At 40.5% G+C, this 16,553-nt stretch overlaps 1 protein-coding gene across 2 annotated transcripts in view; it reads right to left on the minus strand.

Annotated features, from left to right (window-relative positions):
* Positions 1 to 2,244: 2,244 nt before the first annotated feature.
* LOC146861581 (indolethylamine N-methyltransferase-like) overlaps positions 2,245 to 16,553 on the minus strand; it is a 49,023-nt gene continuing 34,714 nt past the window's right edge. For both annotated transcript variants that reach the window (XM_085645971.1, XM_085645970.1), the window contains exon 3: positions 2,245 to 5,642. In XM_085645971.1, coding sequence (XP_085502097.1) covers positions 5,204 to 5,642 — 439 coding nt within the window. In that variant the 3' untranslated portion in view covers positions 2,245 to 5,203. The remainder of the gene's footprint in view (positions 5,643 to 16,553) is intronic.

The raw sequence follows: 16,553 nt of genomic DNA on the forward strand, positions 1-16,553 counted from the left end.
AAACATTATCCCAACTCCCTATTGTAAATCATTTATAAACTCAAATATTAATGCTTAATCTTATTGCGTCCAACACCCCTAACACTAAACCTAGGGGCCTCATTTAGAGCTTGATGGAAGGGTTAATCTGGCACAAATGTGATGGATATCTTGTCTGGTTTACCAAAAATGCATTATATCCTGTTTAAGGGTGAGTGGAATGTTTTGATGTTCCGTTCCACCCGCGGAATTGGTCACTCTACGTTACTCCTTAACGCAGAGTTCTGGCCAAATTCCACTAATTGCTCTGTGCCAGAATGTTTCTCCTGTGAGGCTCCAGAAAATGCAAGCGAAGCAAGATTAGGAATTCCATAGCATGATTTTCTAATGTGGGCGGTAGGTATCAGTGGGCTGCTGTTCTAGTAGATTTGCTGCCGCTCTAGTAAATTTTCTACTTGAGCGGCAGCAAAATCAACTCAAATGGCCACGCGCTCTTGTGAAATGCATGGTGCCATTTGAGCTTATTACCAGCGCTGCTTGCACTACTGCTGCTAACTTACAGCGTGGGCAGTGTGAGCTGTATATTTTCTGCCCATTCGCTGAATTTCTCAGAGTTTTTATGTAACTCCATGGAAATCCACAGAGTGAAACTCCACAAGTTCCACCCACCACTAATCCTATGGAGGAAATGAATGGGATATCTGTCACAATTGTGATAAAGTGAACAATCTGCCAAACTTTGAATCAGGCCCTTAATTATAACTTTACATTTAAACCTAATTCTAAACTTAAACATTATTCTAAATTATTTCAAAATCAAAATCCTGTCAGTCAATCTCATTGTTCCCATTACCCAAACCCCAATAGTAAACCTAATCAATATCTTACCCCAGCAATAACCCTAACCAGTAGTCTAAGTCTGTTCTAAATTCAAATTCTGAAGGTAATCTTACAAGTCTCCTTTATCGACTACTAAACCTAAACCTAACTCTTACCCTTAAACCAAAAATAAACCTAATTCTAACACTATTCTACATGATTTGGACATCAAATGCTAACACTTATAATACTGTTCTCACTATCACAACCCTAACTTTAAACCTTACCCAAAACACAAGTACAAAACCTAGTCCCTACTCTAAATACTATAATTCAGAATTCTAAAACGTAATCTTAACATTCAAACCTAAGTTTTCAGACATACTCTAAATTTCCCCAAAGGCAAATTCTAAAACCAAAAGATAAGATTCACATTACTCCAAACCTAATTTGAAAGCAAACACTTACTCATAATCTAAACATAAACTTAATCATAAATCCTGATCAAAGGTTATTTTTAAAAGAGTAGAGACAATGCTGAAAGGAAATATTGGAGGCGGAAACACCAAACGTATGGTGTTTGGTTTTACTCATGTGCTGCATTAAACCACACTCAAAATTCTAAATGTCAGAAAGATTTGACATCTTCCAAATTGCAAAACAAAGAATATTAAAGTTTTTCTATGAGAAAAATTCACCTGGCTTTACCTGACAAAATTTATAGGAATAACTGCATGGTCTCTATCAAATATATGCTTTAGTTTTAATGTCTTTACAAATGAATCAGAATAATATTTTTGCAAGCATGCATTTATACCTGTTACATTTACATATGTATGAACAATCAAATTTGACTGAAAAGAAAAGTCAGTGGCAGTTTCCAAGAAGTACATCGATTTAAGAAAGAAATTGTTGTTTCAAATGTAGGCAAACTCTCTCAGGAATACATTTCCAAAATATGTTTGAAAATCGCGTCCATAAAAGATTTGTGCACGGGTTATGAGTATTCTACCACCAATATTATAACCCAACACCTGGGATATAAAAGGAGATGGAAGATAATATATTCCAGATGATGTGCTGGTATTATTCACAAATATTCCGGAGTGTAGCGAGCGGCCCAGACTCATTAGAGAGAAAGCCTCAGGGGTAAGGCAGCCCTTCTTCTCCCTTGAGGATTGTAATAAATAGCATTTAACTCAATAAAGATCTGCATAACTTCTATGCTATGCTGGTTTACCCATATTGTAGTTATAAACAAAGATATTTAATGAGAAGCAGGAAACAAAGGGTCAAACACGTGCATTGTGCTAAAATCACAATGTATAGGCCACATGACTATAAAATTCACTTTCCTATATTAAGTCACTGGGACTTATAAAACAGGCGATAGTAAGTTCTCAAATCATTTATGTTGCAAATAGTGATTAAATCATTTAACCATGATACTGTGGTAATGAGTTATATTTTATTATTATTATTACACTTGCTCCAAATGATGTGTGTTATTGTACCTATTTAGTTTCACAAGCATGACATACAATTAGAAAACATCATAGACAGCAGAAAATATGAAATAACTTCAAAAATGAGATCTGGATAGATGATTCTGCATTTTTGACTTTTTCAGGTGAAATTAGTATACATTAACCACAATTAGCCACATTTTAAGTGGAGAATGAGAAGAAACAAAATCAAAAACAGCTAATTTAGGGCTTTGTCTCTGCTGCAGTATGGCACTGATAGATATCTTAAATATTTGAAGAGCTGGTGCATTGGAATGATACCTCGCTAGAAAGTGATACATGGTTATTTGTCACTGTATATTTGAGGAATCGGCTGCTTTTGCAGTATGTGCTGAGGTCTGTTTATTATTTATAGTCCACAACATATTTGAAAACATAGACATAACACAAGGCAAAAGAGAACATGAAATCATACCAGGGCATAACAAAACAATCACACCAGAGTGCAACACAACCATAAAAGTAAAATAAAAAATAACAAAACAATGCAATAATGCAGCACAAAAACACAGCAGCATACAAAAGCACCATAAATCACCACCAACACAATATGCAACTCAATTGCACAAAAACAATGTATTACCACAACAGACAAACACAGCACAACAATGCAGCACAAACATAACACACTTAAACAACAGGATAATAACCTGGAGACCCGGAAAATACATTGATGACATTCACTGAAAGTATACAATAATAACATATTTAATAATACATAACATATATTTACACCACCACAATAATATGTAACATACCAACACAACAAAACAAAACAGTACAACCACAACACATCATGATGAAACTTGCCAGAACACCAGAACATACAATCACAACATAACAACATTTCACATTTCTGCTGCTGTGTTCTTTGTGTTTGTGTATTAATGGGTTGTGTTATTGTGTTGGTATATTGAGTTGGTAAAATCTCTGGTACCAGTGTATTGTTGTATTGTGAAGTTGCATTTTTCTGTTGCCACTGTATTGTTATTTTTTTGCATTTTGTCTGTGCATTGTATTATGATGTTGATTATATTGCAAATGGTTGATGTTGTATTGTCTTGTTTTGGTGTATTAATATTTTGTGTTTCTGTGTTTGTTCATGTTGTTGGTATTCACTGTACTACTATCTTGCAGTGTTGTTAAATTGTGCTTCTGTGTTGCTAATGTACTGCATTGCGTCACTGACCTGTATTAAGTTGTTGTGGTGTATATTTCTTGTTATATTATGGTTGCATTGTTGTTTTCTTAGGTTTGCATCCATTATTAGGCTCTATTGCTCTTACTTTGGTGTATTACTGAACTCAAACCTCACTTTAGATTGCAGTGGTAACATATCCAAGCACTCAGTGGACGGTGTAAAAGAATATGGGGCAGATTTATCAAACTTTCACGCAGTGAAACACAGCAAGACACCTTGCTGTGCAGCGCTGCATGAAAGTGGGAGGGGAAGAATGCGCCATATTCAACATTATGTTGTGCATTCCTGTCCTCTCCTTGTGCTGGCACACAATACGTTGCCTTGTGCCAATGCAGGCTCCCTTACACCGTGATGCCTGCATTGTAGATAGGATTGGGCACCTCTCTGCACAAAAACAATCCTCAGAGGCATTTTTATATTTCTATGTGTGCTGCAGGGTGCACCAAACTTAGAAACAGGACACAACAAGGAGAAAAAAAAGATATTTCTCATTGTGGTGCTTCCCCTTGGAAGGTATACCATTTTGACGTATTCTCAGGTTTACCAGTAATCTGAGAATGCACCAAAATCAATTGGTGGATGCCTGGGAACACCCACTCTCCACTCATGGAAAGCCTTCCCAGGTCTGAGTAACGCAAGGGAGCGACTAGCGCCACCTTGCATTGCTCCACATTTACCAAATAATGTAGTGCCATGCAAGTTGGCCTTGTGTTGCTTGATAAATCTGGCTTAGGGATTGTGCGGGCATTGTGACACCCTGCATGATGCTAGAGCAATGCAATCCCTTGACAAATCTGGCCCTATAAGGATAGGGGCAGATTCAGCAATAATTTGTTCTGGTGAAAAGTCACAAAAATTGATGTAAACTGCTACTGTGATATGGTATTTATATTATATTGCAAAACATTTTTTGATCTGCAAAGTAGGCCTAAAGTAACACAAAAAGTGCTTTGTGCCTAATTTGTTCTATTGTGTGCTAGGTGCATTAAGGGAGAGTTCCATAGGTGCAACATGGGCATTACCCCACTACCACCCAAGATTTTTGCTCAAATCACTGTCTTCTAACAATGACAGACAGGTTTTGAACATAAATACACAGGCTTTAAATTGTACAAATTGTGTAATGTCTCCAAAACTTTGCCACATTGCATGTGTGCTTCATTGTACGGCACACACACGATGTAGGAAAAGCTTCAAAATTAGACTTTGGAATAAAAAGGTCCCCTTCCAGTACATATCCTATGCTAGGCTCATTCACTTTGTTGCAAAGGTGTCTGCATGGTGCTAGGTACCCTGTTTAAGTGTGAGTGCAGGGAATGACAGTAGCAGCGCTATATCTCAATGCAGAGTTGCTGCAATGCATTGCACAATTTTCTTTAAAATCTGCCCCAAAGTCTCAACCTCTGACATTGCTATATCCAGGACACAGAATAATTTATAGTTCTTGATACTTAACAAAGAATAATAATCAATGTTCAATTTAACATCAAATTACAATCATATTCAATCATTTGAACTGCCCTTCAACAATAAGTTGTGATATTGGATAAACTCCAAAAATATCTTGCGGATATGAAAATTAGATCTCTAACATAAATCACTGTCACAGCTCAATTAGAACACAAAAGAATCCATGTCTTTGTTTCAACTTGCATTTTGTTTATGCTCCCCTACGGAACTATTCCTTGTCCTGTTCCTTACGTGCAAAAAGGAACAATTTAGCAGAAAAATCGGTGATCGAATGCAAACTCTTTATAATTCTAGGAGCGACCTGTAATTTTTTTATATGAAAGCCTTCATCTATTACTGCCTTTTTCACAAACTCCTCATCCAGGCATACGACTGGGAACTTGAAATTGCCTTGCATGTAAAAGGTGCATTTGAGTAAAACAGACATTATGAGACATCCACCTGGCTTTAGCAGAGAAGACATACTTTTCAGGGCCTTGCAGTAGCCCTTTTCATCCGTGCTCAAAAACTCCAGACAATATTCACTCAAAATGCAGTCAGCTTGAGCAGAAAGAGCTGGAGCTACTGGGTGAGACTCAGCAAGTTCACCTCTGACAACGTCTTTTATGGTTTTTCTAATCTTCTCTTCTTTCTCTAGCCACATTTCTCTGTAAACATAAAAACAGTTACATGATATCATTGTAATCATACCATTTTCTTTTCATAACTTACATATGTGTTACTATAGCTCCAGGCCAGGGGTGCATTAAGGCCAGTGAGGTGAACTGCCATGGACTGACTGAGGTTTACATTCCGCTAATATTTGCCAGAGTGCCTCAATTTCATCCCTCCTCTTCCTTTCCCAGTCTGTCCCATCACCATGGCTGATGGTTAGTACATACACTTGCTTCCTAGAACTTCATTGACTTTTAAATACAATTTGCAGGCTATCATGTCTCTTCATTAGGCGAGATACTCCCTCCAGCCATGCACAATACTAAAGCGATGTAGCTGCATGCCTGCATGCATAAACAAACATCCAAGTACTGTTGCGGAAGAAGCATCATCATCAGAGTTGTACTTGTATTTATCTTGGGTCATGGAGCCTCCTGGGTGCAAAGTAGTTATCTGCCAGGAAACACTATCTTATCTTATCTTATCTTATTCTATTCTAGATTCTGGTAATATCATAATCAACAAGGCCAAAGACCAAGTGGTTTGTAAATGTCATAAGAAAAATAGGATGAGAAAATAGACAAAAAAACAAGCCAAATATAAACAAAAAAATAGGTCAACATATATAAATACAAAATGTAAAATACATAAAACCTTGGATGGCAATATGGAACCATAATACATATTACAATTTTTTTTTTTTTTTTATGCTGGCAAACAAACACGAACTGATTCGAATTAGAACTTTTGTGCTTTGTTGACTGTGAGAATTTGAGATGTTGGTTGTGAAGAATGTGAGCCCTTCTCAAGTAACCAGTGCTTAACCATCCGGTAGCTTGGCACAAAAATAGTCAGACTTCACTTATAGGCAATGTGGAAGGCAGTTATGCAGCATCCAATCAGTTATAAGGTTAAATCACAACACAAGAAAAATGCCACACCAATTTAGAAAAATAGAGTACATTTTTAAAAAGTATTTGACTCTAAAACAGCAAAAATCTAATCAGTAGACCAGAGTTCTGAATTGTTAAAGTTTAAAGTTAAACTAGCACCTAAATGATCAAAGCCCCAACCGAGGACATCTAGTCATGCGAGACAGCAGCAAAGTTGAAAGTTATGGTCAACTGCAATGGAGCGTGATTTGGACGCATAAAGTAGATTGGGCCGGTCTCCACTTACCGTCGGACTTAAATTAAATTTCAAAAAAACTGTCTGAGAAGGTAAAGTTCAGAGTGGCAAGACAGATTATGTACGAGGAAGATGAACCGCTGGATGAAGTCGCAGTAAAGATTCCTACTTTCCCACTTAGTTTCATTTTTTAAGCTGAAGTTGAAAGTCTCCAGCAGGACAAAGCTGCAGGCCTTAGCCAATGAGAGCTCCATTAAGCTGTAAACCCCTTCTGTGGGGATCTACTAAACAGGATTTGCTGCAGCAGAGAGGAACTTAGTGGGAGATGCCGCAAAGTCAGACTGGCGATGCACCTTGGGCGGATCTATAAGTGGGTAGGCCCCAGTCTCCTCTCGGTTCTCAGAGCACCTGTTTTGGCCAAAAATGTCCTAAGTCCCAAGTTTTGCATTTGAACTATCTCAGTATCTATAGCACCACTTACAAGGATCCAGGATGGGAGAAGCACCACTTTGAGGGCCAGGACTCACTCAGGCTGGGTCCAGGTGCGGGTTTAAGATGGTTTGAGCCTTTTCTGTCCCTGAGGCTCCGATCTGAAGGCCAACTAACCAGTCTTTGGAGCCACTCTTGCAGTCCTGGGTTTAAGATAAAGTGCACAGCTCAAGCCACCGTTCAGGCATCTGGGGGTTCAAAGAAGGCTTCAGGCAACAGAATTGTCCTTCTTGGTACAGCAAAGCAGTCTTCTGAAGTACACAGCAGGCAAAAGCAGCAAGCATTCCTCTTAAGAGTTTTTCCGCTGGTCCCAAATATGAAATGAAGATTGGGTCTGAGGATCCCCTTTTTATATCTGGTGCCCTCCTTGAAGTAGGAGAACCATTTGGGGGCTTTCCACCATTGAAGTGCCAGGAAGCTCCAGCCTGCTACAGGCAAAAAAGGCTAGTAAGAAGTTATTTGTGTGAGAGCAGGGCACAGCTTATTGAAGTGCAAGTGGGACTGTGCCCAGCTCCACCTCACATCCCTCTAATGTGTGGCTGTTTGCGAGGAATATACAGAGGCCAATTGCCACTCACACCTAGTCATGCCAGCCAGGAGTTGGCGACTGGCACCAAATGTTTAGGTTTGAAAAATACCAACCTTCTAAAAGTTGAAAAACAACAACAGGGGGCAACCTTCTAAAAGTGGCATTTTAAAAATAATGACTTGAAATCTGACTTTACCATTAAAGAAGATTTTAAATTGCTATTCCTCAGACATAAAACATGAGTTTCCTACTTGCTCCAAATTAAAAGTTAGACGTTTTTAATGTAACAAGGTAACCCCAATGTCATCCTAAGGGAGTTTTTCACTAACACTACACCCTGGCCTATGGGCTGTTTAGAGCCTAACTTAGGAATACCTTATATGTATTAAAAGGGCAGATTAAGGTCTGACAATGGGGGTATATTTCCAAGTTGAATTGGAAGCTTACAAATTGCTGGCAGGGTGCAATGGCATGTCTGGGACATGTTTTAAAGGGACTACTTAAGGGTGTGGAACAATAAGTGCTGCAAGCCTACTAGTAGCATTTATTTTACAGGGCCTGGGTATGTGGTATATTACTTTACTAGGTATTTAGAAGTAAATTAAATATGCCAATCTGGTGTAAGACATTTTTAGCATGTTTAAAGGAGAGCGCTCAAGCATTTTAGCACTGATTAGCAGTGGTAAAGTGTGCAGAGTTCTAATGCCAACAGAAAAGAATTAAGGAAAATAGGTGGGGTGAAGGCAAAAGGCTTGGGGAGACCCTGCAGAAAGGGCAAGTCCAACATTTACTTTTCATTAATATATTGTATTTAAAAACCAGGCAATGTTGAGGGCGAGCAGATTAATGAGATCAAGTGGCTGTTTTCTGCATAATTATGTATCATCTTAATTTGCCACAAAATTTTTATAAATTATATATTGCACAAAAATCCTGCTTCCAGCTCAAATGGGAAAAAAATTACTTGTAGCGTATAGGAAGGTGGAGTATTATGTGGTTATGCCGGTTAGGCTTCGCCATGCAATACTCTCACAATAGCCCAAAATGATCCACAATAATAAATCCTTAGCTCATTTCTGGTAGTGGGGAAAAGAGCAGTCAGTCTTTACTAGAGGACATGTGTTATGCATTTCAGAGTACCAACAAAGATGATAAGTAATTGACACGAATTGAAAGAAATCCAACAGAAATGTATAAAAATACAGCACACTTTTATATAAATGTAGACACAAAAATAAGCAAAAGTGGATCAGTATAACCGGAGTTATGAATTTTGGAAGAAAAAGAAATCAGTGCATTTCAATACAGTAAAACTTTATCACTGCAGTCAATGGGAAATGACATTAATGACAATCGGTCACTTGCAGGCAAGTTGCGTGGAACCAAGTGAAGGTCAAGACCAAACATAGACAGTCAGTTTGATTTTATCTGGCTTGAGAAGCCTGGGTGCAGAGTTGTCGTGGCTGTTCTTGGTGCTGAAGGGAGAACCACTGGGGAGCTGATTTTACCGCTGAGATGGTACGGGGAAGAAAACAGAAGCAAAAAGTCAACAACGGAGCTGCTGCTGATGTCAGTTGAAGATGCTGTGGAGTTTCCTCTTCATGCAGCATTGAGTAATGGTAGTTAGGTTAGTGACCAACAAGACTTGGTGGCGCTAGGATCATCAGAAAGGTATTTTGACGTCTGGAGGTCCAGGGGAAAACAGTAGCTTCCTGAAATTAGCTCGAAGTCTGAACTACATTTCATACAATGCATTTGACCATTTAACTTTGGGTGATTCCTCGGTGGGCCCGATGGCCAGCGATTTTTAGGTTCCGGTGTGTTCTGTGGCTGCAGGTGACTAGTATCACTAGTAAAAGGGAGTCTAAGCATGCTTCTGGTTCTCAGAGGAGTCCCTCTGTCTGGGGAAACCAAGCTTTGGGCTAGGATGAGTTGCAGTCAAGCAGATCCAGGAGTGTTGCCACAGGTGCAGAGTATCCCTCTCTTGGTTTGTGCAAGTCGTTTTGCCGCAGACTTGGGTCTATACTTTGTCCTCTGATGCAAGTTAGTTCAGAACTGAGGTTCTGGTGTCAGGTGTATCCCTTAAATCATAGATATAGGGAAGTAAAGGGTGTGGGAGCAAGTAGCCAATGAGTTGCTAGTTCCTACAGTTAGTACGCCCCTGAGGTGACCCCATCTGGGGTTGTGGGTCACCCTTTCTACCCAGAACCCTATAGTCTTCCACTTTGAAAAATTGCAGAAACATTCTTTGGCTATACAGGTTGGGCAGTCCACTCTAGGGGAGTTGTTTGACTTCTGGTGGTGTACACCTCCTGCTATATAATTTTCCCACCTGCCTGGTTCAAATGTGCCTGGGGTGGGGGGCGGTTTCCTCCTCTGTGAGGCAGCCAACTTGCATATGAGAGGTGCTGCATGATTTTAAGCTCATCGTTTGATTTGCCATTTTGATAGCCATCATGTCAGAGAGGGAGGTGTCTCCTCTTTCCTGTTCAGTGAGTGGTGACTTAAAATAGGTTCTGGTACCTGCAAACAACAGATTTAATGAGAAAAGGGTACCAGGACTAGGTAAAAACAGTGGTGCTATCTTTTGGTCCTCAGGTACCTGGATAGCTACTAGTCGAAAATGGTCACTAGTACATGAGGTCAACATGTTTTGTGCCATGTGAGCCCAATCTTCGGGCAGCACTTCCTCAGGACCAAAAGTCAGTTTGTCCCCTATTGGGGCTGAGGGCCCCCCCAATAATCGAGGGGGTCCTAATAGTGTACGCGAGTATCCCCTACTAGGGTGCCAGTAAGCGATTCCACCTAAGAAAGGGAGACATACGGTGGAAAGGAAAACAAGCGACACACATTTTAAAATAAAGTTCAACGTGTGCCATGTAAGTGCAATAATTTATATACAGGGGTCGAGGACTATTACGTGCAGCACTGAAAATCAGTAACGCTTTTGATTAGTCTTGGGGCTCTAGCGGCCCGTATATCCTGCTCACTGGTGAACTTCTTCACCAAACACCTGACTCTATGGGGCTTCTTCAAAATTAAGACAAAAAAAGCCCAGTACCAACAGTGCCAGGGGGCGGATTACAGGTGGGACACGGGGAAGCCTGAATCTCTCAGTCGACAATATATACAACCACACCATCCAGGCCTCTTTGAACAGCGGCTATATTAGAATGAGGTGTCAGCTCCTCCCTATCCTGGCTCCCTATACAAATAACTGTAACATACACCAGAGTGTGGATAGCACACTCCAATACACTCACTGCACCAGTACACCGAACCTGGGTTCAAAAATATGAGCTGATGTCTTACATGGGCTTAGATCACAGGCACTTCCTGTGTTAACAGAGCACAAATTTCCAACTTGATTTGCCATATCAGGGTGGGTCTGACTATTGAGATCACTGCCATGCACAGCAGGGATCTCACAATACGGCTCACATCACTCAGTAGAAACATCAAACGCTAATGCCTTATTGCTAACAGTAACATTCCCGATGAGAGAATGTTTGTAATTAGTGTCTACGGATACTTCTCCTCTTATGTCTTATGAAGGTGTCTCTCAATTCATCTCCAATTCACCTAACAAGCATTACCCAACCTCAATTGAGGTAAGTCATTGCAATGCCAATAACACAACATCCTCCAAGTGAATCATACATGGCCAGCATTTTTAACAACACATAGTGATGTCCTCAACCTACTTGTTGCGCAAAAGCAATTTTTTATTTTCTAATTTTGAATCCAATGCCTGCTGTACCCTGCATAATAAGGAGTGATAACCTTACTGCAACTCATAGCAGATACCCGTTCAGTAGTACTTGTAAATACACTACTGCACCTGTATATAAATTATTGCACTTGTATGTGGCACCTTGAACTTTATTTAAAAATGTGTACCTCTTGTTTTCCTTTCAGCCTTATGTTTCCCTTTCTTAGGTGGAATCGCTGACCGTCACCCTATTAGGAGATACAGGCATACACTATTAGGTCCCCCTCGACTATCGAGGGGATGCTCAGCTCCGATAGGGGATAAACTGACTTTTGGTCCTGAAGAAGTGGCACCCAAAGATTGGGCTCACATGGCATGAAACATGTTGACCTCATGATACTAGTGGCCATTTTCGACTAGTAGCTAACCATGGTACCTAAGGACCACAAGATAGCACCACCATTTTTTCCTAGTTCTGGTACCCTTTTCTCATTAAATCAGTTGTTTGTTACCAGAGCCTATTTTACGTGACCACTCACTCTCTAATCTCACTGCAACTCCCTCACCTGCATTCATCATTACGGCATCTTCAAATCAAAAGATCTCTGATAAAGAAGCCCTAAGGCCCTTCAGGTATTGTAGAGCCGGCCAGAATGAGCGCCCAATGATGAAGCATGACACCCTGACAGGGGTGTGAGGGAATTAAGATCTGATTTTCAGATCTCCTAGCGACATGTACCCTAACCATCTGGTGCAACTGTGTGTGTCTACTTGGCAGAAGAACTACCCGATGTTGATAATAATTGTACTGTTTCTCGGGAGAAACACATTCTCTAAGGTAGCCGCGTGGGTGCATGCCACATCGACCTTGGCAGAAGAATCATGTCAGGTCTGATGAGGCACATTGTTTGATACCAAAGATGGCATATTTTGGCAGTACCCTGGTGGTGCTGCCAACCTCAAAAACACCTAGTGTCCAATACATGTCATCCTATCAACCTCTGTTCACTTAGAGTAGCTTTCAGTGGGAAAAGCCACTATGGAGACTTTTAAGTGGGTACTTATATGTCCTAAATCTTAATATAATGCACCCTACCTCCTGGGCTTAGAAGGCCTTCATTATGGGTGACTGGAATACATTTAAAATAGTGCATTGACCCTGCTTTTATGATAGGGCAAATTCTAGTTTGAGCAGTTTGCACTGCTCCTGCAGTCTGCAATGGCAGGCCTGCTGTCAGCCATTTACTTGGGTCACTCAGGGAGGGGCAACTAGTGCTCCAGGCCCTAGCAACTCCTTTACTCATGGTGTTCTTACTTCTTACCAGGGACTTTTAAGGGGTTAATGTCCTTGCCAATTGGGGTTACCAATTCACATGTTTGTCTTAGGGATAGAGCACTGGCACTGGGGCCTGGCCAAGTTACTACAGTGCATTTTCAGACTCATATCCATCAGCATTGGGACAAAAAGTGGGGTGTGACCATACACAAAGGACATTTTCCTACACAGCACCTAAGCTAGGTAAAGCGCCAAGACTTTATATCCACAATTCTGCATAATCTAAGTAGTCCTGACAATGGAAATACTCTGCAGCTGATTTAGGAGCTGTATTAGGAGCTGTATTATTATGTTAATATCCCCATTTCAATATTTCGCATTAAATCATGAAACATTTTCTTACACTTTTAAATGAATATAAACACACCCACTCCCACACATTCACACACACATATACACACACACAAACAGGCACATGCATGAATGTGCACACATACACACACACACATCACACAGTGGTGGTCACAACTGTGTAGTTATACTTAGTAATTATAGTTGGGTTGGCGTTTCCATAGAAAGAGTGGTATATGTTTCACAAAATGTTCCAAAAAAGGGTCATGCACTTTAGCTACTTCCTGGAAAGTTTCAGGTAATTTTTCAAGTGAGGACTAGAAAAAAGGGGTGTCCCAAAACATTGTTCTCCCTGAGGCATTCCCCTAGGACATTTTTGGAAGTTTAACCAAATACGTTTGATTGGAATTACACCAAATTTGATAAAAGTTAGACCTATACTCCATGCCTTTAGGTATTTGGCCTGAATCCATTCTGCGACTTTTGGGAAATTCATGTTTAAAGCGGTGTTTGGGTTGGTGATAAAGGGTTAGAAAAGTAGGTGTAACTGAACTGTTGGTATCCAGACATGCTCCAATTGGCATCTCTAAAGGGAACTAGTCAATCCTGTTTGGCTGTCCACAAATTGAACAATATGATGTGGCAGCCATTACAGGATCCAAGGACATTGACCCTGCATCCTGAAAATGAACACAAAAATATAGAAGGGGCCAGAGGGAGCACACTCTGACATCAAGGGGCATATTTGAACAACATGTTGTGGCAGCCATTACATGGTTCTCTTTGAAATATATTGTTGGAATGGCAGGTTTGGAGGTCCTCCAGAAGCAGAACTTATAAAGGTGATACAGGATTTTAGTCACAATATCACAATGTCTTTATGTTATCACACTAAATGAAGGAATTGTTATGTGTTGTTAGGTGATTTTTCACAGTGAAAAATGTGTCTCTTCTGCTGGATTTTGAATGATGAACCATGTTTGAGAGAAAACCCTTGCTCAAGAAGCTAAAATGAGAGGCCATTTTTGATGAAATCATACAATCTTCCTCAGCTGTGTGAGAATAAAGTCTGATATTCTGAGAGAAATGCGTACTTGATCTAGGAGGTAAAGCGGGGATGATTATGTTGGATCTCTGCGGCCTTTGATACGGTCCATCACGTTTTATTGATGGACCGTTTGCGGGAGATTGGAATCCATGGTACCGCCTGGGATTTATTTGAATCCTTTCTTTCTAACAGAATTCAAACAGTCACGTTAGGGGAATATTCTTCCAAACCGTTCTCTTTGCCATGTGTAGTCCCTCAGGGCTCCTCCTTGAGCCCAACGCTTTTCAATACCTATGTTTCATCATTGGCCCCACTTTTTGAATCATATGGCTTCTCCCTAACCTCTTACGCAGATGCCACCAAAATTGCAGTGTCATTACTGCCAGTGTCAATGATGAGAACAGCATCACGTCTCCGAAAGTGCATGTCATCCATAGGCGGCTGGATGGCTCAGAACTGTCTTAAACTTAACACCGGAAAAACGGAAGTGGTGCTGTTCGGTAATGACCACAGTTTTTGGACTCCTGCAAGGTGGCCAGAATCACTGGGTCCCCTACCCACCCCCAACAAAAGAACAAAAAATCTGGGGGTCTGGGTTGATGATAAACTCAGTTTTAAAGATCAGGTGAATGCGGTGGTATCCTCTACCCCCTATACTTTATAAAGGTGATACAGGATTTTAGTCTCAATATCACAATGTCTTTATGTTATCACACTAAATGAAGGAATTATTATGTGTTGTTAGGTAATTTTTCACAGTGAAAAATATGTCTCTTCTGCTGTATTTTGAATGATGAACCATGTTTGAGAGAAAACCCTTGCTCAAAAAGCTAAAATGAGTGTTCATTTTTGATGAAATCATACAATCTTCCTCAGCTGTGTGAGAATAAAGTCTGATATTCTGAGAGAAATGCGTACTTGATCTAGGAGGTAAAGCGGTGATGATTATGTTGGATCTCTGCGGCCTTTGATACGGTCCATCACGTTTTATTGATGGACCGTTTGCGGGAGATTGGAATCCATGGTACCGCCTGGGATTTATTTGAATCCTTTCTTTCTAACAGAATTCAAACAGTCACGTTAGGGGAATATTCTTCCAAACCGTTCTCTTTGCCATGTGGAGTCCCTCAGGGCTCCTCCTTGAGCCCAACGCTTTTCAATACCTATGTCTCATCATTGGCCACACTTATTGAATCATACGGCTTCTCCCTAACCTCTTACGCAGATGATACCAAAATTGCAGTGTCATTACTGCCAGTGTCAATGATGAGAACAGCATCACGTCTCCAAAAGTGCATGTCATCCGTAGGCAGCTGGATGGCTCAGAACTGTCTTAAACTTAACTCCGGAAAAACGGAAGTGGTGCTGTTCGGCAATGACCACAGTTTTTGGACTCCTGCATGGTGGCCGGACTCACTGGGTCCCCTACCCACACCCAACAAAAAAGCTAAAAATCTGGGGGTCTGGATTGATGATAAACTCAGTTTTAAAGATCAGGTGAATGCGGCGGTATCCTCTACCTCCTATACTCTCAGAGCATGCAATTAAATAATGCCATACCTCCCCAAAGACAGTATTCAAACAGTCATCACTACCCTAGCCTTGTCTAGGCTTGACTACTTTAATGGGCTCTACCTCACTCTGCAAGAGGGGTTCATTCACAAACTACAAATTCTTCAGAATGCAGCGGCTCGATTGATTAAAGGTACACCAAAATATGCCTCTATCTCGGCTGAGGTTAAAAGGCTTCATTGGTTGCCTATAAGAAAACGGATTCAGTTTAAAGCCCTGTGCTTTGTCCACAAAGCACTCCATGGAGTCGGCCCCGAGTACCTTAAATAACAATTTGTTTGGTATGTACCTAAAAGACCACTACGCTCAACAGAGGCAAAGCTGATTTCGGTTCCCTAGAGTGCGCATAGCTATCTGGGGGGTAGAAGTTTTGTGGCCTGCGCAGCGAAGGCCTGGAAATGGCCTTCCGCTACATCTTAGATCCACAACAAACGTATTCTCTTTTAGGAAGGCCTTAAAAACTTGGCTAATCTCTTTGTAATCTCGTGAAGGGTCTCTCTCCCGCGGGCCTCTGTAGGACTTCACACAGCGCCAGGACACCCTTGGGTAACAGTTACGCTCTGTAAATTGCAATAACGTAACATTAGATAACATAATTTTTCAAGTTTAGAAAGCTTTTTAGAAACATGCAAAAGAGCAGGATACAGAATTATAACAATCATAAAAAACAAATACAAATACAGAGGATAATAAAAAATATACATGAGAAACAAAGGATGAAAGCTTTATATATCGTACATTATCAAGAACAAATACCAATGTTAAGAGCAGAAATAAACAAAAGTGTACCATCATAAAT

The sequence above is a fragment of the Triturus cristatus genome, chromosome 3_1 (genome assembly GCF_964204655.1).
Source record: "Triturus cristatus chromosome 3_1, aTriCri1.1, whole genome shotgun sequence".
In the NCBI taxonomy this organism is placed as follows: Eukaryota; Metazoa; Chordata; class Amphibia; order Caudata; family Salamandridae; genus Triturus; species Triturus cristatus.